Source organism: Cebus imitator, unplaced genomic scaffold (genome assembly GCF_001604975.1).
Source record: "Cebus imitator isolate Cc_AM_T3 unplaced genomic scaffold, Cebus_imitator-1.0 Scaffold473, whole genome shotgun sequence".
NCBI lineage: Eukaryota > Metazoa > Chordata > Mammalia > Primates > Cebidae > Cebus > Cebus imitator.
This window is the reverse complement of record NW_016107788.1, coordinates 1,378,438-1,399,808: the sequence shown is the minus strand read 5'-3', so window position 1 is coordinate 1,399,808 and position 21,371 is coordinate 1,378,438. Positions and strand designations below refer to the sequence as shown.

Here is a 21,371-nt window from a genome sequence, read left to right as displayed (position 1 = left end):
GGTGCAGCTCTCAGACCCTCCCACTTGTTTACTTCGTGGCGAGAGGGAGAACACAGCGCCTGCGCACACTCCGCGGCCAGCTCCACCTTCGGCGTTGGCGCCACGTGACTCCGATCCGCCCTTGAGGTTCCAGTGGAATAACCCCCTTCTGAAAGATGGTTTCACCCACTCCGGCTCTAGAACGGGTTGGGGCGCTACCACTGTCCGGCCCAGAGGGGAGCTGTTTTCTCCGGAAGTGACAACACGCTGACTTGGAAAGAGGGGAGGCGGGGCAGTGGGGCCTTCGGCGGCGGCTATGGAAGGAGCCGGCTACAGGGTAAGCACTGAGGGCGCTCTCCCTCGCTTCAGTCTATGCGAAACGCCCCGTCTAGTGTTCAGCTCCGCCCTCAGCCCTTGCGCGTGCTCCTGAGAGTTCGGCACGGCCTTGGCAAACACCGATCTCTCATAAACGCGCCATCACCCTCCCGTCCACCACCCCGTGGGAGACCCTCTCATGGCCCCGCCCCTGGGTCAGGCGACTCCTTGGGCTCCGCCCCCTGTGGAACGCACGCCCGCCTCCGAACGCTGGCTGGACCGCTCTCCCCGCCCTGGTCCCGGGGCAATGGCTCTCCCGGCCCCGCCCCCTGAGGGTGGCTCCTCCCGGGGCCCGTCCCTATTGGCTCCCCTGGGCCGGTCCCCTCGCGTGTCGCCCTGGCTTGGGCCCCAAATCTCGCTGGTTCCCCCCAACCCAGGTGGTATTTGAGAAGGGCGGAGTGTACCTGCACACCAGCGCTAAGAAGTATCAGGATCGAGACTCCCTCATCGCTGGTGTCATCCGTGTCGTGGAAAAGGTGCGCTGGGAGGGAGCAGGGCTTGTGCCCGCTCCTAGCGGGATGCAGGCGCTCTGGGATGCAGGCGGCAACCGGAGGAGTTTGGTCTGGCGCTCAGCAGAGGGACCTGAAGAAGGCTGGGGATGGGAACTGGAATGAGGGGCGGGGCTTTGAAAGGCAGAGGGTAGAAACCGGGAAAGTTTGGAAATTTGCAACGGAAAGTTTTGGGAATGTGGTTTAGGGAACGCCTCTAACCGCTCCTCCTTCCTTCCCCTAGGACAGTGACGTCCTCCTGCACTGGGCTCCTGTAGAGGAGGCTGGAGATTCTACTCAAATCCTCTTCTCCAAGAAGGTAGGCTCCACCCCCTTTGCCCTTCTCCACTCGCTTTTTTTTTTTTTAAAGATTGGGTTTCGCCATGTTGGCCAGGCTGGTCTTGAACTCCTGACCTCAGGTGATCCGCCCGCCTCGGCCTCCCAAAGTGCTGAGATTACAGGCGTGAGCCACGGCGCCTGGCCCGCTTTTTTCTTTTTTTTTTTAAGAGACAGGGTGTCTCTGTGTTGCCCAGGCTGGAATGCAGTGGCTATTCACAGGCGCGATCGCACTACTGATCAGCACTGGAGTTTTGACCTTCTCCGTTTGGGATCAGAGCTGGTACACCCCTTCTTAGGCAACCTGGTGGCCCCCCACTCCCGGGAGGTCACCATATTGATGCCAAACTTAGTGCGGACACTCTATCGGTATAGCGCACTACAGCCCAGAACTCCAGGGCTCAAGTGATCCTCCCACCTCAGCCTTCCGAGTAGCTGGGACTCAGGCGCGCACCACTGCGCCGGCTCCTCTCACTTTTTTCTAGGTCCGTGCTGTTGGAAGTCATTTGGGGGACCTGAGTACAATCCCAGACCTACTTGTGGGGCATGTGTGACCCTAGTGGGCTCGGGTACTCTTTGCTTCTCGGTTTCCTCCTTTTTGTGAAATGGGCAGAGGGTGCCTGTTCCAGGAAAAAGAGCAGGGACCTTGAGGCGCACGATGTTGGGGACAGCTGACCCCTCTCCCTTTGCTTCTTGGGAAATCCCTGCCAGGGTGCAAGATGACAGCTCAACCTGTGGATTTGAGTTGCTTGAAGGGGAGTGGCATTTCCTCTGGTGCCAGAGGACAGGGCCTGACAGCCTGCTCACCCACTTCACCACTGCTCTCGTCTTCCCCATCTTTATATCTCCTGGGACTTCCCATGGCTGGACCCTGACCTGGGAAACTCTGGGATCCAGAGATGAGTCAGATCCAAACCCACCTAAGCTCTCACCTTTACTCACTCTTTGAGAAACTGGTAGATGAGGTCGAAAACCCAAGGAGGTGTTGAAACATGGGTTTCAATCCAGTCAGTCTGATTCCAGATCGCTTCCTGGAAAAGCAGGCGTTTGAGCTGGGACTCTAAGGATATGAAAGGACAAGACGATATTTCAGGGACAGCAGAAGAGCCTTCAAGGCACACGGAGAAGTTGGATGCCTCTGGAGAGGGTTTTTTTTTTTTTTTTTTTTTAAAGAGATGGAGTCTTGCTCTGTTGCCAGGCTGGAGTACAGTGGCGCAATCTCGGCTCACTGCAACCTCCGCCTCCAGGGTTCAAGCGATTCTTCTCCCTCAGCTTCCCAAGTAGCTGGGACTACAGGTGCCTGCCACCACACCCAGCTAATTTTTGTGTTTTTAGTAGGGACAGGGTTTCACCATGTTGGCCAGGATGGTCTCAATCTCTTGACCTCGTGATCTGCCCGCCTCAGCCTCCCACAGTGCTGGGATTACAGGCATGAGCCACCACAACCAGCCTGTAGAGGGGTTTTTTTGTGGGGAATGAGACTTCCATTGGAGCTGTCGAGTTCCACCCAGGGTCAGGAAGTCAGCACCACAGAGCTAGTGACCAGACACTGGAAGACTGAGCTGGACACCCATGCCGCCCCAGGGCAGGAGGATGAAGATAAGCCTTTACCTCCTTGCTCCACAGCCAAACACAGCCAAGGCACCCGGAAATTGCCTTAAGTCATTTCTGCTTTTCAGGTGTGCCTGCCTGTGGTTGGTAGAATTTGTCTTGTGATTCAGATTCTAGCTGCAAGGAAACCTGGGAAATGCAGTTTTTTTTTTAGAGTCTCACTATCTCAAAGGGTGGAAAGTGGTATCTTACCGTGGTTTTGTTTTGTATTGTCCTAATGAGTACCAACAGTATACGTTAAGCATTCTACAGTCTGACTGCAGAGCCACCTGCCATGTCGCATGGACCTCCCCCACGCACCAGGAGACATGGGGTCAAGTCCTGGCTCTCTCTGGCTGCATTGGGTGACCCTGAGCAAATGCTGTACCTTCTTTGTGCCTTAGTTTCCCTCTTTGGTCACTGGGGCTATCTTCCAGGGTAGCCTCAAGGCTCAGATCTGGAAACTGAATCCACAGCCCCTTACTGTCTGCTCCTTTCCCCAAAGGACTCCAGTGGGGGTGACCCCTGCACTTCTGAGGAGGAACCCACCTTTGATCCCGGCTATGAACCCGACTGGGCCGTCATCAGCACTGTGCGGCCACAGCCCCGACACTCGGAGCCCACGAGAGGTAGGCTGAGGAGGTGGCCCTTGGGAGGCGTGTGTGGGCCAGGTATGACACATCTTGCTCTCAGTGGTCATGGCCCCAACGGCTTTGCGGCCCACAGTCAAGAAGGCCACCAGTCACCACCTCCCAGTCCCAGGAACATGGACGTGAATGGGGGTACAGGACCATCCCAGCCCAGGGCAGCATGACCAGTGTCTCTGATGTTGCAGTCTTGCTCATCCTGCTGGGCTCCCGGATTGGCTGTGGGTGCCCCCACACGAGGCCTGCCTCTGAGGTTCGAGGCTGTGGGGGCAACAGATGCAGCCACTTAGGGTGATTTGCACCATTCTGGGGTCACACAGGGTTCAGGGGACATCTAGAGAAGGCACATGGCCCCTCTGGGGAATGGAGACCCCTTCCAGGAAGAGGTGATGCCAGACCTTGGTGCTGAGGGACACTTGAGAGTTTTCTCTTCTGGCAGAGAGAGTAGCCCGTGCAAGTCGGAGGCAGGCGGCCCTGGTGTGTTTAGGGAGCCGCTGGCCTTTGTTGTGGCTCAAGTGTGGGATTTGGAGGGAAGAAGGGTTGGAGGTAAGATAGGCGGGGAAAAGGGACAGACTTGAGGGGCCTCAAGTGCCAGGCTGAGGAATAGGTCCTTACCCTGCAGGTCAGGGGGTTCCTAGGAAGGTTCTGGAACAGGTGTATGTCCACTGGGCTCTCTTCGCATCTTACTCTTCTGTGCTTCCGAGGAATGTGAGGCCAGAGGCCAGGGGGTGGCTGGTGGCGGCGCCCTCAGGAGATACCTGTGCCGAAGGGACATCCTGGGGTGAGGTTGATAAGGCCGGCTCTGGCCTCCCACACCTCCCCCAGCACAGCGCCATCTCCCTAGGTGCAGAGCCCAGCTCCCCTCAGGGCTCCTGGGCCTTCTCGGTGAGTCTGGGGGAGCTCAAGTCCATCCGCCGCTCCAAGCCGGGCCTCAGCTGGGCCTACCTGGTTCTGGTGACCCAGGCCGGAGGCTCCCTACCTGCTCTGCACTTCCACCGCGGAGGCACCCGTGCCCTGCTGCGTGTCCTCAGCCGCTACCTGCTGTTGGCCAGGTGAGCTCTTTCCCAGTGCTGGGCCTTTAACTGGGCCCAGCCCTCCCTGGCTGCTGCGTGATCCCTTGCAGCTGTGAAAGAAACACAACTCGCACTGATTTAAAGGAAAGCAAAGAGTTGACCAGTACATGTAACTGAGAAATCAAAGGGGAGTGTTGATTTCAGACAGAACCCAGGTCCTAAAATGTTGGAAACAGTTACTCTTTTTCCTTCTGAGTTTGTCATTTTCTGGTCCCCCAGCATCCCTGGCCTAACAACCCCACTGGATAGAAAGCATCTCTTTCCTCACATTCCAACAAGATCCCAGAGCTGCTTCTCATTGGCTTGTCCCTGAGTCAGTCACCCTGGCCCAGAAGATGAAAGGCCCTCATTGGCCAGGCCTGAGTCATGTGCCCACCCCTGGGATCCAGTTCTGGTCCCCCTGTAACAGCATCCCCAGAAATGAGGGATTCTCCAGGGGCGGTTGGGATGCTGCGGCTGGAACGGATGTCGGGCGAGCACAGCCAGCCTGGGACACTGGGCCCCTATCTGTGCATCACCTGTGCGTCACCTCCCGCCTCCCAGCTCCCCACAGGACTCCCGCCTCTACCTTGTCTTCCCCCACGACTCCTCTGCCCTCTCCAACTCCTTCCACCACCTGCAGCTCTTTGACCAGGACAGCTCCAATGTGGTGTCTGTGAGTGTCCCGGACACCAGGCCTGGTGGGTGTGGGCAGGGAGGGTCAAGAAGGGGTGGGCCGTGACCTACCTTTGGCCTCGTCCCCAGCGCTTCCTCCAGGATCCCTACTCCACCACCTTTAGCAGCTTCTCCCGAGTGACCAACTTCTTCCGGGGTGCCCTGCAGCCGCAGCCCGAGGGAGCCTCCTCCGACCTTCCCCCGCCGCCCGACGATGAGCCTGAGCCTGGGTTCGAGGTCATTTCCTGTGTGAGTAGTGAGTGGACCCTCCCTGTCAGCTCTGGCTCTATCTCCTGGACGCATGACTTCATTTCGCCGGGTCTCAGTTTCCTCCTTGGTAAACTGGGGATGGTAATGGGACCGCCTCAGTGCATAAGGACAGCTCTGCCATGCACAGTGAGCACCTGCTTGTTTTTATTATTGGGGCACCCCTCCTAACTGGGGGGTGACTTGGCTGCTCAGCCTGGGCAAGGCTGCTGCCTGCCCCTGAGTGTTAGTCATTCAAAAGCTAAGAAGTGCTCTGAGGCCGGGCGCGGTGGCTCAAGCCTGTAATCCCAGCACTTTGGGAGCCTGAGGCAGGCGGATCATGAGATCAGGAGATCAAGACCATCCTGGCCAACATGGTGAAACCCCGTCTCTACTAAAAACATAAAAATTTGCCAGGTATGGTGGGGCATGCCACCATGCGCCCAGCTACTCAGGAGGCTGAGGCAGGAGAATTGCTTAAACCCAGGAGGCAGGGCCTGAAGCCAGCTGAGATTGTGCCACTGCACTCCAGCCTGGGCGACTGAGCCAGACTCCGTCTCAAAAAAAAAAAAAGAAGTGCTCTGTGCTGGTGGACCGAAGCTGCCCCACTGAGCCCCAGGCTCATTTGCCCTCCACCCATAGGTGGAGCTGGGGCCTCGGCCAACTGTGGAGCGTGGCCCTCCAGTCACAGAGGAGGAGTGGATGCGCCACGTGGGCCCTGAGGGCCGCCTGCAGCAGGTCCCTGAGCTGAAGAACCGGATCTTCTCGGGGGTGAGTGCCAGGGCAGGTGGGAGGATGGGCCAGGGCCGGAACAAGGGCCCACTGAGCTGCCTGTCCCCTCACATCCCCAGGGTCTGAGCCCCGGCCTGCGGCGTGAGGCGTGGAAGTTTCTCCTGGGGTACCTCAGCTGGGAGGGCACAGCTGAGGAGCACAAGGCCCATGTACGCAAGAAAACGTGAGTCCTCTGGAGGCCCTGCCAGGCACAACATCTGGCACCTCCTAGGGCACCAGAGGACAGGTTCTGTGCATGCTGGTTGTGAGCCCACTGTATCTGGGTGCCATCTTGAGCCTGTGGAGTATAGCAACGAACAAGCCAGACCCATCCTCACCCCTGTATGGTCTGTCTGCTGTCTCCATTGCAGTTTTCATTTCTGTGCCATACGGTTTTAATGATCATAGTTCTGCAGCATGTTTTATAACCTAAGGAGGGCCTATCTTTCCTTATTCTTGGTGTAGGTAATGTACCTGCCGGGCTCTGAGGATGCAGCAGTGCTGGACAGTTCCCTGTCCCTGGTACCCTATCCAGCAGTGGGGAGGGGTGTATGTGTGACAGATTGTCACCAAACGCCAACAAGGATTTCTGTGTAGTGAGAGGTGTAGTAGGAAGGTGAAGCATAAGGGATGGTGGCAAGAATGATGAGGTGACCTGCTTGGGTCTGTGTGGTCAGGGAGGGGCTCCGCAGGGCTGCCCAGGGAGGTGGCGCCAGGCCGGGAGGTCTCCCAGTGCCGCAGAGAGTGGCGGTCTCACATCTTGCTTCCTTCCATCTCTCAGGGATGAGTATTTCCGCATGAAGCTGCAGTGGAAATCTGTGAGCCCCGAGCAGGAGCGGAGAAACTCACTCCTGCACGGATATCGCAGCCTCATCGGTCGGTGTCAGGGGTGGCGCTCAGGGTGGATGGGAGCAGGGAACAGCAGGAGGGCCTCGGGCACCGGTGTGAGGGGGAGATACAGGAAGCCCCCTGCCTCCCAACACCAGGGAGGGGGCACCTGGGAGGGAAGCAGCGCGGACCGTCAGGGAGTGGCCCCAGCAAGCAAGGCTCGTGAAGGGATGGGGAAGAAGAGGAGCTGGCTGCCTTGGGTCCAGTCTCAGCTCTGTCAATGATGCCTCCTGATCTTGGCAAGTGACTTTGCCTCCCTGGGCTTCAGTTTCCCCCACTGTGGGAGGATACAGCCAGCTGGTGAGCGGGAGGCCTGGCGCCTCAAAGCAGGAGCATCGGTGATGGTTTCTAGAACCAGCTCTGCTTCTCCTCCTGGAGCGAGTGCTGTGCTGGGGGCTGGCCCTTGTGGCCAGCAGGGATGGGCCCCTCTACTCTTCTCACCTTTGCACCCTGCGCCCGGTCCCCGCAGAGAGAGACGTGAGCCGCACTGACAGGAACAACAAGTTCTACGAGGGTCCCGAGAACCCGGGGCTGGGCCTGCTGAATGACATCCTCCTCACCTACTGCATGTACCACTTCGACCTCGGTGGGCGCCAGGCCAGAGGCAGGGCGGGGCCAGGCGGGGCCGGGCAGGGCCGGGGGAGCGCTGTGGGCCTGGCTGTAGCCTGACCCCTTGTCCCCCCAGGCTATGTCCAGGGCATGAGTGACCTGCTCTCCCCGATCCTCTACGTCATTCAGAACGAGGTGGATGCCTTCTGGTGTTTCTGTGGCTTCATGGAGCTTGTGGTGAGGCTTGGGTCAGGCGTGGGACTGGGGCCCATGGAGCCATCAGGGGGCCTGGCACCTCACGGAGGCTGCCCTCCTTCCCCTGTTTCCATCCCACAGCAAGGGAACTTTGAAGAGAGCCAGGAGACCATGAAGCGGCAGCTTGGGTGCCTGCTGCTGCTCCTGAGGGTGCTGGACCCCCCGCTCTGTGACTTCCTGGGTATGTCTCTCGGGCGGGTGGGCAGGAGCCAGTGGGGCCACAGACCTGGACAGAGTCTCTGGTAGCAGCTACAGGTGACGTTCTGGACATTGGGTCCTGATCCAAAAAAGAGACACATCTCCACGCGACCTAGAACGTAGAGGCAGAATTGCTGTTTGAAGCCAAACGTCACGAAACGCACAAGCGCGGGCACACTGGCTCGTCCCGCCCACATGCTCACCTCCATCCTGTTTGGCCTTTACCTTTGGCTTAACCTGCTGGGTACTTTACAGAAATAAGGACCTGGATGTTCCTGCCACTTCTTACCTCCACCTGACTGTGGCTCACCTTGAACCAGGGATCAGAAACTGGTTCTCTGGGCCCTAAGGCTGGGGGTGCTGCATCCTGGCTTTAGTGTTTTTTATTCTTCACCCGGGCACGGTGGCTCACGCCTGTAATCCCAGCACTTTGGGAGGCCGAGGCAGGCAGATCACCTGAGGTCAGGAGTTCGAGACCAGCCTGACCAACATGGAGAAACCCCGTCTCTACTAAAATTAGAAAATTAGCCGGGCGTGGTGGCGCATGCCTGTGATTCCCAGCTGTCTGGGAGGCTGAGGCAGGATAATTGCTTGAACCTGGGAGGCAGAGGTTGCTATGAGCCAAAATGGTACCACTGCACTCCAGCCTGGGCAGCAAGAGCAAAAAAAGGAAAAAAATGTTTATTCGTCATTACTTGGTCAGTGTAAAAACTGCAAGAAATTTAGATGAAGAAAGAAAAAGTAAGGCCGGGTGTGGTGGTTCACACTTGTAATCCCAGTGTTTCGGGAGGCCGAGGTGGGAGGATCAGTTGAGCCAAGGAGTTTGAGACCAGCCTGGGCAACATTGGGAGAACAGAAAAAATTGAGAAACTACAAAAAAAATTAAAAATTAGCCTGGGCACAATGTAATCCCAGCACTTGGGGAGGCCGTTCAGCTGGATCACTTGTGACCAGGAGTTCCAGACCAGCCTGGGCAACATAGCAAAACTGTCTCTACTAAAAATACAAAAAAAATTAGCCAGCTATGGTGGCACATGTCAGTAATCCCAGCTACTGGTGAGGCTGAGGCACGAGAATCAGAGGTGTTGGTTAGCAGTCAGAGAAACTGTGCCACTGCACTCTAGCCTGGGAAACACAGTGAGGGTGGGGGGAGGCCAGGTGTGGTAGCTCATGCCTGTAATCCAGCACTTTGGGCGCCAAAGTGGGTGGATCAGGAACACCTGAAGTCAGGAGTTTGAGACCAGCCTGGCCAACATGGTGTGAAACCCCATCTCTACTAAAAATACAAAAATTAGCTGGGCTTGGTGCATGCCTGTAGTCCCAGCTACTCAGGAGGCTGAGGCAGGAGAATCCCTTGAGCTGAGGTCGTACCACTGCACTTCAGCCTAGGCAACAGAGCAAGCCTCTGTCTCAAAAAACAGAAAAAAGCATGTTCAAGTTGCTGTTGATAACATTATTCTTTCTGAGTACAGATGGCGATGATAATAAGTTAACTTATTTATGGACATTTCCTCACTGATGCTTTAGGACCCCCAGGAAGGGAACTGAGATATTCTGGCCTCGCCTTACTGATGAGGAAACTAAGTCATGAAGAGCCTCACTCCCTGGGGCTCAAGGAGAGGCCACCTCTGTGTCATTCAAAGTCTTCTCAAACATCACTTTTCTTGACTGCATGGTGTTCTGTCCACCTGCAAGATGTGGCAGAATTGATTTAACTTCACCTGCTGGAGATTCGGGTCCTTTGCAGTTTTTTTTGTTTTTTTTTTGAGATGGAGTCTCGCTCTGTCACCCAGGCTGGAGTGTGCAATGGCTTGATCTTGGCCCACTGCAACCTCTGCCTGCCAGGTTCAAGCGATTCTCCTGCCTCAGCCTCCCAAGTAGCTGGGATTACAGGCAAGCGCCACATGCCTGGCTAATTTTTGTGTTTTTAGTAGAGATGGGGTTTCACACCATGTTGGCCAGGCCCGTCTTGAACTCCTGACGTAGGTGATCCACCCTCCTTGGCCTCCCAAAGTGCTGGGGTTACGGGCGTGAGCCACCCCACCCAGCCCTCAGCTTATTCTTGCTAATAAAAATTTGTATCTAGGAGTGCCAGTTTCCTTAGTTCTCACCGGCAGCAGGCACTGAGGTCTGTTTCCTCCGGTGCGCTGGCACCCTGCCTCCCTTCCATGTCTGTGGAAGATGTGCAAGTATAATAACACACTTCTGGAAAGTGGGACGAAGGAGGGCGAGGTCCGGGTTCAGAGCTGCTCCTGCCTCACCTCCGAGGGTCCCAAGCCGGGCATAAGTCACTTGCCTAGACTTGGGGAGGGTCCTCCAGCCAGGATGGCTTCTTAGACTCTCAGTTCCAGCGCTGGACAAGGCTGAGTGGGCTCCATGTCCTCCTCAGATTCCCAGGACTCTGGTTCTCTCTGCTTCTGCTTCCGGTGGCTCCTGATCTGGTTCAAGAGGGAATTCCCCTTCCTGGATGTCCTCCGGCTGTGGGAGGTGGGCCAGCCAGCTGTGGGAGGGAGGCCTGAAGGGGCGGGCTCTGCCACCTGTGGGAGAGGATGGGAGGTTGGGCAGAGAGGGGCAGACCCTGGTGGGTCCTCAGGCCCAGGCTGGGCCATGACCCCTCCCTCCCTCTGTCCCACATCCCCAGGTACTGTGGACAGGGCTCCCTGGCCCCAATCTGCACCTGCTGGTAGCCTGCGCCATCCTAGACATGGAGCGAGACACCCTCATGCTGTCCGGCTTCGGCTCCAATGAGATCCTGAAGGTGAGGCGCCGGCTCCTTCCCGCCCTGCACTCCCTCCCACCAGAGCTGGGCGCGTCCAGGGCTGCAGTACCCCCGGGGAGCAGGTGCTCAGTGTGGGATTATTGAAAGCCTGGTTAGCTGAGAGCGCCGCCGGGGTGGGGCCGCATGGGTTTCTCTCCCGCCCCATCCCTTGCCTGCTCCCAGCAAGGTCCTCACAGGGCAGGTGGGTGGGGACCTGCCCTCCCCCAGTACGTGCCCAGAATGCTCCCAGAGGCCTGAGAAGCATGACTCCCCCAGCCCCCAGCGCGCCTCCGAGCCCCCAGAGGGCCAGCCCGGTGTGTCTTCATTGTTCCCCAGCACGAGGCACAGAGTGGGCGCTCGGGCGGAGGTGGCTGAGTGCTGGCTGGCGCCTGACCCACCCCCTCCCGCAGCACATCAACGAGCTGACTATGAAGCTGAGCGTGGAGGACGTGCTGACGCGCGCCGAGGCCCTGCACCGCCAGCTGACCGCCTGCCCCGTGAGTGCCCGCCCGCCCCCCAGCGCCCCCACCCGAACCCCGCCCCTATCTCACCGTCACCTTCTGCTTTTCGCCGCCCTCGCTCGGCGCCTCTAGGAGCTGCCCCACAACGTGCAGGAGATTCTGGGGCTGGCGCCGCCCGCAGAGCCCCACAGCCCCTCGCCCACCGCGTCTCCCCTGCCGCTGTCGCCCACCCGGGCCGCGCCTTCCCCGCCGCCCCCCGCGGACACAGCCCCGCAGCCCGACAGCAGCCTGGAGATCCTGCCGGAGGAAGAGGACGACGGCGCCGACTCCTAACCCCGCCAGGCAGCCTCGCTCTGCACAGGCACTTTAGCCTGCGCAGGAGGCCAGGGACACCTGCGAGGGGGCGGGTGCGCTCCGCCCCCGGCCGCCGCGCCCTCCTGATAAGCTGGCTTCATTAAACTGACACTTCTCTTGTGCAGTTGGCTTCATGTTAGTGGGGGGAAGCTGCCACGTGGGCTCCGACCTTGGTGGGGATTGTGGCTCGGCAGAGCCTAGAGTGAATGATTGGGGTTTGTGGAGGCAGGGCTCCCTGAGTTGCCTGATTTGATTTGTCTTATGAGATGGAGTCCTGCTCTGTCACCCAGGCTTGAGTGCAGTGGCAGATCTCGGGTCACTGCAGCCTCTGCCTCCAGGGTTCAAGCAATTCTCCTGTCTCAGCCTCCCAAGTAGACGGGACTACAGCCGTGCACCACCACACCCGGCTGATTTTTGTATTTTTGGTAGAGGCGGGGTGTCATCATGTTGGCCAGGCTGGTCTTGAACTCCTGACCTCAGGCGATATGGCTGCCCCGACCTCCCAAAGTGGTGGGATTACAAGCGTGAGCTACGTCGCCCGGCCTGACTGGGGGTTTTGGAGGAGTGGAGTGAAGATGGGGTGCTCGGGGCAGCAGCTGCGACCTGGGAACACTTCCCGGGCATAACCAAGGTGGAAGGGCCTGCAGAGCTGCATGCTGAGTCTGCCCTTCCAGCTGCTGCTTATGAGAAAAATCATCTGTTCAGCCACTGTCAGCCGGGCTGTTCCTAGCATTAGGGCCCATCTGTGCTTCGGCTTCGTGACAGTCGGAGATGGTCTCCATGACTGCCATTTTCCGGTGGTGCAGGGAGTCCGTCCTGTTCCCTCTGCGTGTCCCCCCTCCTGTGGAGCCCCACTCTCCGGGAAGAAGTGAGGGGCAGATTGTGGAAGGCTCCAGGATAGGCGCGGCACCTGCTACCTGCAGGGCTAGGGGTTCCGGTGCAGGCAAATTGGGGAAGTAACTGAGCCACGGGGGAGGCTGGACCACACGGCTTTTTCCGAAAATACTTTAATGCCAGGTCCTCGTGTAGGTAGTGTGCTGGAGAGGTAACTGGCCTTGGACTGGAGGGTGGCTGCCCTCTTCCTCTGCCAGGTCATACGAGGGGCTGCCCGCCACCCCATGCGCATGCCCCTGCCTCTGCCTCTGCCCCTCTGCGCTGGCCGTCTCGAATGCAGGCTCCTCCCGGCTGTTGATTTTGATGGCGGCTCGCAGCGCCGACTTGACCGCCGTCTCCACCCAGCCGTGCGGGTAGGCAGTGTGCTCGCCGGCGAAGTAGATGCGGCCATAAGGGACAGACCAGTCGTACGGCCCGTAGTCCTTTTCGGTTTGCCAGAGCGCCGGCGGCTGCACCACGAAGCCACCCTGGCTGTGCGGGTCCTCGGCCCAGCGCTTGACGACGCCGGTGCCGTCCCAGAGCTGGCGCACGAACGGCCCGTGCAGCGCAGCCACGTCTTCCAGCGCCACGCGCAGCGCCTCTTCCTGGCTCAGGCCGGCGAACGCCGCGGCCGCGTCCGACCACGTGTACGAGGCCAGCAGCAGCGCGCCCTCGCGCGGCGGCGGGTAGAAAATCATGCGCGACGGGCGGTCTGTGTTCGAGTGGCCGCCCTCGATGTCCTCCTCGCGCCAGAAGGGCCTGCGGAAGCTCAAGAACACCTTGGTGGCCGGCACGTAGTGCAGTCCCCGCAGCGCCTCCTGCATGTGGCGGGGAAGCGGCGGCGAGAAGGTGATGCGCTGCACCGCCGGCCCGCTCGCGGTCAGCAGCACCACGTCGGCCTTCAGCGCCTTCAGATTCCGCGCCCGGGGAAAGTTCTTGATCTGCACTTGCACATCATGCGGCCCCTGGGTTATCGCCACGACGGGCGCGTTCAACAGCACAGGCTCCAACAGCGAGCTCAGCAACGCGCGTGGCAGCAGGTCCCAGCCACCCACGATGCGGCTGTACCTGCGGGCGGGGCAGGGGCGTGACCCCGGGTTCTGCGGCCCCGCCCCTCCGTCTGGCCCCACCCACTTCGGCTGCTGGCCCTTATGTTCACCGACCCGCTCCCACTTCATCCACCTCTCCGGATCCCGCCCGTTCCTGACATCCTGGAGGCCGCAGTAGTGGATTGTGTGACCTGGAACTCCACCACTTCTCCTCCCCAGGCCGTGCCCTTTATCCGGGAACCCTTTACCCCTCCCCTGTCAATCAGGTCACGCCCTTCACAACAGCTCCGCCCCCCCGGCCCCGAGACTCCTCCCACTCCCCGATACTTGCCACGATTGGCCCCCGCCCGCCCCTCCCCTGCCCGTCGGCCCCGCCCCTCACTGGAGCCTGTCGCTGAGGCAGCTGTGGGCCCGAAGGGCCTCCGCAAAGCTGAGATAGAAGAAGCCATCCTCGGACATCACGTCTCCCAGAAGCTGCACGGCCGGCCGGCTCAGGTTCCCCTCCCCGAGGAGGTATTCCTGCAGAGTGGGCGCGGGCCGAGGTCAGGGCCCAGGCGGGCGGCACCCCCAGAGAGGACCCTTCCCCAGCCAGGCCTCCTGATTCCATGACACGTCCTTGGACCCTAGAGATCCGGTTCCCGCTCTGTGACAGATGAGGGAAACTGAGGTCCAGAGAGAAGGCGTGTCCAGCCCCCGGGGTCAGGCAGGAAGGCAGTGGCAGGACTAGGGTCCCAGGTTCCCGCCTCCTGACTCTCTGGGGAAGGCCCACGGTCACTCTCTTTGCCTTGCGTCTCAGCAGAACCAAGAACCCCACTCACCAAGAGCGTGTGCCTTTCAAACTTCTTCATTGCCTTTCTGCAGCCCAGCATCTTCAGGTCTTTGAGGGCCTGTTGTGGGAGAGGCAGACATGATGCCGCGCTGCCGGGGCAGCCAGGGTGGAGGCTGGGTCTGGAGCCCACCCCTGGCTTCTCCTTGTGGTTCTGCCCATGGCCAGCCTTTCACCACTCTGAAGCCTCTGGGCTTTTGTCCACGCCGTGCCCTCTGCCTTGCCCTCCTCTGCAGCTCAGATGCCGCCACTCCTCCCATCTTCCCAAACCGTTAACACCGCCTCATCCCCCTCGTTTGCCCAGCTGGTCACAGCTTGTCCCAGTTGGGTGTTATTTTGCCTATTCCTGCGCCAGCCTGTGAGCTCCATGGAGGCAGGGATGTGGGCAGCTGGAGAGGAGGCTGGGAGAGGGTCTCAGGCGTGCTGTGTCCTCCCGGGGCACAGTGATTATTGGTTGCTGGCCACGGGCTGAAGCTGGCCCCCTGTGCCACTGGTCAGGGCTGACAGGGCATGGTGGCTGAGAAGTTTACCTACCAGTTCATCCCCTGCCCACAGCCTTCCTGTGGCTCCCAGCGCCTAGAGCCACAGAGTTCTCACCCCTCAGCCTGGTGTTCCAGGCCCCTGCCAGCCCCTCAGTCGTCTTCTTTTTTTTTTTTTTTTTTTCTTTTTGAGACGGAGTTTCGCTCTTGTTACCCAGGCTGGAGTGCAATGGTGCGATCTCGGCTCACCGCAACCTCCGCCTCCTGGGTTCAGGCAATTCTCCTGCCTCAGCCTCCTGAGTAGCTGGGATTACAGGCACGCGCCACCATGCCCAGCTAATTTTTGTATTTTTAGTAGATACGGGGTTTCACCATGTTGACCAGGATGGTCTCGATCTCTTGACCTTGTGATCCACCTGCCTCGGCCTCCCAAAGTGCTGGGATTACAGGCGTGAGCCACCGCGCCTGGCGTCTTTTTTGTTTTTGAGAGGTAGTCTCGCTCTGTCGCCCAGGCTGGAGGGCAGTGGCACAATCTCAGCTCACTGCATCCTCCACCACCCAGGTTCAAGCAATTTTCCTACTTCAGCCTCTCGAGTATCTGGGATTACAGGCGCACCACCACCATACCTGGGTGATTTTTGCGTTTTTAGAAGAGATGGGGTTATGCCATGCCAGCCAGGCTGGTCTCAAACTCCTGACCTCAGGTGATCCACCCACCTCCCAAAGTGCTAGGATTACAGGTGTGAGCCACCGTGTCCGGCCTCTTTTCTTTCTTTTTTTTTTTTTGAAGATGGGGGACTCTGTCTCAAAAAAAATAAATAAAATGAATAAATAAATAAAAATAAAAGGTATTAGGGAAGGCTTCCTGGAGGAGGGGACATTGGAGCTGGCTCTTGAGGGCAGAGTAGGAGTTCCTGTGTGGGGAAGGGAAAGGCATTCTGGGCGGGGTGGGATGCACAGGTGTAGTGGGAGTGAGGAACACAGCTGGGGGCATAGGGACCACCATGAGGACAAAAGTTCCTCAGAGGAGAAAAGAATGTGAAGCTGGAGGGGTGCAGGAGGGTAGGCCAGTCAGGGCTCAAAACTGAGCCTGAGGCAAGGCGGAGCCACCAGGGGCTGTGAGCAGTATCACTCTGGGTGTGTGGGAAGACGCTCCTCTACCAGGTTGGGAAGATGGAGCCTGTGCAGCTGGAGGGGAGACTAGGGGAGGGCCCAGGGCAGAGGAGGAGGCCTGAGCTGGGGTGGGCAGAGGGGAGCAGGGCATGAGCGTCCGGGGACAGGGGTGGGCACTGACAGTGGGGGAGGTGGGCGAGTAGGAGGTCGGGAGGAAGATGGCTCCTGGGGGTCTGCCCGTGACTGTGGGATGGTGGGGCCATCGTGAGATGGGGGCAACAGGAGGAGGAACGGGTTTAGGGGAAGGTGTTGAGCCCAGTGGTGCTAGAGGGCCTGGGGTGGGACACAGGCCAGGGTCTTGGGAGACAGATTTAGGAGATGTCAGTTTCTGGATCCACACTGGAGACCGGGGAGGTTATCCAGGACAGCGTGTGGGTGAAAAGGGAAGAGACGAAAAGCCAATGCAGCTTTGGGGTTAGCAGTACTTATGGGGAGGCTAAAGAAGGGAGCTGGGCCAGGCGCGGTGGCTGCCGCCTGTCATCCCAGCACTTTGGGAGGCTGAGGCGGGCAGATCACCTGAGGTCGGGAGTTCAAGACCAGCCTGACTGACATGGAGAAACCCCCTGTCTACTAAAAATACAAAATTAGCCAGGCGTGGTGGCGCGTGCCTGTAATTCCAACTACTTGAGAGGCTGAGGCAGGAGAATCACTTGAACCCAGGAGGCGGAGGTTTCGGTGAGCCGAGATCGTGCCATTATACTCTAGCCTGAGCGACAGAGTGATACTCCATCTCAAAAAAAAAAAAAAAAAGTGAGTTGGGAGATGACCCACAGGCACAGAAGCCCGTGGAGTTGGCCACTCTCATTCTCCGATTTCTGTGGGTAGGTCAGTGGTTAGACCTCATGGCACACATGCCCTTGGTCGAATTTCCGTCTCTACCAACAGGCACCCAACCCCATGGAGGGGACCCAAGGAATAACAGAGAAGAAAAGCCAGGCCAGGGAGCCAGCCAGGGCGAGCTGGGGAGGAGGACACAGAAGTCAGAGCGGGAGGAGGTGCGGCAGGTGCCCACCTGGTTGAGAGCCATCTGGTAGATGTCTTCAGGGGAGTGGCCCTTTTCCTGGGGCCGCAGGGCATAGCCCAGCTGCTCAGGCAGCTTCTCCACCATGTAGTTGCGCAGCTTCACCTCGTGCACCTCCGTCCACGTGTTCTCGTCATACTGGGTGAACTTGGTGAGGTTGAGCCCCAGGACCTGGCAGAGCCTATGGAGGATCCTGAGCGAGGGAGCAGGTGGATGAGGGCCAGGCTCCTGCGGGGGTGGCCTGGTCCCTAGTGGGACTTGGGAGGTGGGAGGGGAGAATAGCTGGGGGCCAGCGTGAGGCTGGGAGTGGGGCTAGATTTGGGGTGATCAGTGCTGGGGAATGGGAATGAAATGGGGACAAGGTTGGAAGGCTTAGGGCAGCACCAGGATTAGGATCAGGTTAGGAGCGGGGATAGAGGCTGGATTAGAATCGGGAAGGGGGGCAGAGTTTGGGTTGGATGGGGGTTTGAGGTGGGGAGGGGCCTGGGGCTGGAGTGCCTAAAGATGTGGGGGTGGTGGAGCTGCAGGGCTGCAGGGGACCACAGAGGAGCTGGCGTTTGGGACGGGCAGGGCTGGCTTGGGGTCTGGTGAGTGAGGGCCGGGCTCCGGTGGGGGTGGCCAGGTCCCTAGAGGGACTTGGGAGGTGGGAGGGGAGAGCAGCTGGGGTCCAGCATGAGGCTAGGGACCAGGTGGCCTGAGTGCTGCCAGAGGCCGGCTGCTGGGGCTGAAGCAGGACTGTCACGGGGATCAGGTGAAGGATGGGGTCGGAGGCTGGGTTTGGGTTTGGGAGTCAGAGCTGGAGTTCGGGCCTGCTCTGGCATGGGTGTGGAGCTAGGGGGCTGGCTGAGTCAGGGCACATGTGTGGGTGGGTTGCCAGGTCACCTGTGGGAGCTGGGCATGCGCATGGCTCCCAGCTCCCCAATCCAGCCTGTGTTCCGGTCCCGGTAGGTGAAGATTCGGCCCCCGATCCTGTTATCTGCCTCTAGGATGGTGACCTGAGGGAAACCGTAGGGTGAGGAGGGCCCTTCAGTTCCACCCATGACCATTCCCTGCTCCCCTGCCCCGTGCCAGCCCCCTGCCTTCTTCCGTCCTCACAGTGGCACAGACCTAGACCCTAGACTAGGCGAGGGTCCCTTTCTGTATGTGAGGTGGGAGAACAGAACCGAGTGAGCAGTTCCAGAGTACAGCAGGAAGGCCGCCAGCTAGACTTCAGAGGGACTTCCCGACTCAGAGAGCTGGGAGATAAACCCTATATGTAGAAGTCCCAGGGCTGGACCGTTCTCATTCTTGGATTTCGGTGAGTAGGTCAGTGGTTAGACCTCAGGGCACACATCCCCTTGGTAAAGTTTCCAGCTCCACTGACAGGCACCCCACCCCAGGACAGAGGGGCTTTCTGTGACACTTCCGTCTGGGATGAGGAAAGTGGGACAGGAAAGTCTAGGGCCTCTCAATGATGACACGTGGCAGTAGGCAGTTTGGGCCTAACCCCTAGACCAGGGGGAAAGGTAGCCTCTCCCTCCCCTCCCCCACCCCACCCCGCCCCTTCAAGCAGGATCGGGGCCAGGTCCCTCTGCCCAGGGACCCCCAGCCTGCAGCAGGAGGGACTCCAGGTAGTCTACAAGCAGCACTTCCCACCTTGTGTCCGGCATCGCTGAGCACCTTGGCGGCCACCAGCCCAGCCACGCCAGCGCCAACCACAATCACCCTCTGGGGCTTGAGGGTCCGATCGAGGCCCAGGGTCACCACCTTGAGCAGCTGCTCGTAGTCAGGATCGTGCATGCATTTCTCGAAGGGGTCCTGGCTGCGTTCAGTCTTCCAGTCCTGGGAGGCTGCCAGGCTGAGGAGGATGAGGACGAGGACGAGGAGGCGCAGGACTAGAGAGGGGGAGGACAGGGTCAGCGGGTGCGCGGCGGGTCGGGGGAGAGGGGTTCTGCTCACTTGTCCCAGAGCCCCTCCTCTGCTTACTCACCCAGCGGGGCCATGACTGTCGGTGGGAGATGGCGCCTGGGGTGGAGGAGAAGTGAGGGCCACTGTGACCGCCGCCTCAGTGCCCTGGAGCCTGACTCTGTCTCCCATGGGCTGCCCAGCTGCTGCACCCAGCCCTTCCCCCATCACTGCCCTCCTCTCTGGACTTGTGTCCCCCGACCCCATTCCTTCAGAGTCCCCTGGCCATCCCTGCCTCCCTCCTCAGCGATCTCCTCCGCCACTGCTCTCTCGGGCTGCTCTCTGTCTCTTTTCCCTCTTTCTTTTCTTTCTTTCTTTCTTTTTTTAACAGTCTTGTTCTGTCGCCCAGGCTGTAGTGCAGTGGTACAATCTTGGCTCCCTGCAACCTCCACCTCCCGGATTCAAGCTATCCTCCCACCTCAGCCTCCCAAGTAGCTGGAGTTACAGGCACCCACAACCACGTCTGGCTAATCACCACATTGGCCAAGCTGGTCTCAAACTCTTGACCTCAGGTGATCCACCCGCCTCGGCCTCCCAAAGTGCTGGGATTCCAGGCGTGAGCCGCCTTGCCTGGCCTCTTTTCCCTCCTCCTCACCTCCCCACCTGACTGCTTCTCAGTCCCTATTTCTGTGGGTCCTCTCTCTGTGCCCCGACCACTGGCTGTGTCGCTACCTCCGGCTCTTGGTGACAGCAGCACCGCGCGATCCTCTCCTCCGCCCTCCACTGTCTCTGCTGTGGCCCTTTCTCTCCCCTTCAACTGGCAGAGCCCCGCCCACCCCTCCTTTTGGGAAATTGGCCAAGGGAAATGAAACTGGTTTTCTGGAGTCACAGAGTCAGATACTCAGTCTAGTTGAGGTTGGAGAAAGGGGGTCGAGGAAGTCGCTCAGTCTCTTCTTCCTTTTGCCCCAGATAGTTCTGGGGTGGTTTGGAAGCCAGAAATAGATGCTCAGGTAACCGTGGCGACAGTGGGGAATGTCCCTCGGCCGCCCCCGTCCCTGATCACCGGAGCCGTTGTTTCTACCCTCCCCCATGCTGCCTTGATTCCTGCGGCCTGGGGACAGAGGGGCTACAGTCCCTGGGCCAGGCCAATTTTCCCCTCCAGGTCCCTCTCCATCAGGTGACGCCATGTCCTATGGGGCCTCCCATGGTTCCACTTGCCCCTTCACTTGCCACTCAGAGCCTCAGTCTCCCCCTCTGTCAAAAGGGTGTAGCATTAGGACTGACAGCCATGGCCCAGGGGTCAGGACGTGGGCTGTGAGCCCGCCCTCCCCTCTGTGGCTCCTGTCTGCAGCTGTCAAATGGGGATGTCACGGTGTTTTAGGACCAGGTAGTACAGGAAGCAGCTCCTTTGGAAATGCCAGCAGCTGTGGCCGCAGGGGCCCTGCGGGAGGGGTTCTGTGAGTGGCCACCAGGCAGGTGGAAGAGCTCAGGCTTCACCCATCCCTGCCTTGAGAACCACCTTAGTGCTCGGGGCTGGGTGTGGGGCGGCACCTTGAAGTGGGCGGGGGTGGAGAAGAAACAGCGGGGACTTTCCGTGGGGGTGGGGGGAGAGGGAGCCAGGGGCTTGGTGAGGGGGAAAAGCAGAGGGAGCAATTCTCCTGATTAAGGGTTGTCAGGGGCATTACCAAGAAGATGGGAAACGCCTGCAGTAAATCAAAGAGGGATGTGGTTTATGGCCAGGGAGGGCTGGGGGTGAACGTGAGTAAGAAGTCTACGGGAAACCATCAGAGAGCTGGACGGGCCCCAGGCCGAAAGAGCTCGGGTCAGCAAAAACAGCGACAAGGGCCAGCGGTGGCTCATGCCTGTTATCCCAGCACTCTGGGAGGCTGAGGTTGGCGGACCACCTTATGTCAGGAGTTCAAGACCAGCCTGGCCATCTGGTCAGGTGAAAGGGTGAAACCCTGTTCTACTAAAAATACAAAAATTAGCTGGGTGTGATGGCCGGTGCCTGTAATCCCAGCTACTCAGGAGACTGAGGCAGGAGAATCGCTTAAACCTGGGAGGTGGAGGTTGCAGTGAGCTGAGATCGTGCCACTGCCCTCCAGCCTGGGTGACAGAGTGAGACTCTGTCTCAAAATAATAATAATAATAATAAATAAAATAGTAACAAGGGCTGGGTGCAGTGGCTCACTCCTATAATCCCAGCACTTTGGGAGAACAAGCTGGGAAGATTGCTTCAGCCCAGGAGTTTGAGACCAGCCTGGCCAAGGTGGTGAAACCCCGTCTCTACTAAAAATACAAAAAATTAGCCGGGCATGGTGGCAGGTGCCTACTTGGGAGGCTGAGGCAGAGAATTGCTTGAACACATGAGGCGGAGGTTGCAGTGAGCCGAGATCGTACCACTGCACTTCAGTCTGGGCGACAGAGCTAGACTCCTTCTCAAA

General features: G+C 59.1%; 2 protein-coding genes across 6 annotated transcripts in view; one reads left to right on the top strand and one right to left on the bottom strand.

Moving 5' to 3' along the window:
* Positions 1 to 123: 123 nt before the first annotated feature.
* TBC1D17 (TBC1 domain family member 17) lies at positions 124 to 11,746 on the top strand. 2 transcript variants are annotated; one of them, XR_001820113.2, is made up of 17 exons: positions 124 to 316; positions 732 to 830; positions 1,087 to 1,161; positions 3,274 to 3,397; positions 4,260 to 4,467; positions 5,032 to 5,143; positions 5,233 to 5,391; positions 6,031 to 6,159; positions 6,240 to 6,343; positions 6,941 to 7,035; positions 7,517 to 7,633; positions 7,733 to 7,833; positions 7,933 to 8,032; positions 10,439 to 10,536; positions 10,691 to 10,807; positions 11,144 to 11,304; positions 11,401 to 11,746. XR_001820113.2 is itself a non-coding variant. In XM_017512595.2 (17 exons), exons 1-17 carry the CDS (start codon positions 296 to 298, stop codon positions 11,599 to 11,601), a joined length of 1,947 nt encoding a protein of 648 aa, XP_017368084.1. In that variant the 5' UTR covers positions 124 to 295; the 3' UTR covers positions 11,602 to 11,746. The 2 variants fall into 2 exon arrangements, 1 of the variants encoding a protein (XP_017368084.1); XM_017512595.2 differs by having other exon boundaries at positions 11,218 to 11,304.
* Positions 11,747 to 12,613: 867 nt separating this feature from the next.
* The window catches only part of IL4I1 (interleukin 4 induced 1), a 41,567-nt gene continuing 32,809 nt past the window's right edge, over positions 12,614 to 21,371 (bottom strand). For 2 of the 4 annotated variants that reach the window (XM_037732829.1, XM_037732830.1), the window contains exons 4-10: positions 19,013 to 19,047; positions 18,679 to 18,917; positions 17,926 to 18,038; positions 17,035 to 17,236; positions 14,363 to 14,431; positions 13,927 to 14,063; positions 12,614 to 13,563 (exon numbers count right to left, since the gene is read on the bottom strand). In XM_037732829.1, the coding sequence (XP_037588757.1) occupies positions 12,630 to 13,563; positions 13,927 to 14,063; positions 14,363 to 14,431; positions 17,035 to 17,236; positions 17,926 to 18,038; positions 18,679 to 18,917; positions 19,013 to 19,047 (1,729 nt within the window). In that variant the 3' untranslated portion in view covers positions 12,614 to 12,629. Of the gene's footprint in view, positions 13,564 to 13,926; positions 14,064 to 14,362; positions 14,432 to 17,034; positions 17,237 to 17,925; positions 18,039 to 18,678; positions 18,918 to 19,012; positions 19,048 to 19,659; positions 20,580 to 21,371 lie in introns of those variants that run through there. The other 2 variants (XM_017512597.2, XM_017512596.2) reach the window with 2 other exon arrangements.

Coding starts and splice junctions, on each gene's coding strand:
- TBC1D17 (XM_017512595.2), top strand. CDS start 296: ATGGAAGGAGCCGGCTACAGG. Junction 5,144..5,232: donor ACAGCTCCAATGTGGTGTCT/GTGAGTGTCCCG, acceptor CCTCGTCCCCAG/CGCTTCCTCCAGGATCCCTA. Junction 10,537..10,690: donor ATGTCCTCCGGCTGTGGGAG/GTGGGCCAGCCA, acceptor CCACATCCCCAG/GTACTGTGGACAGGGCTCCC.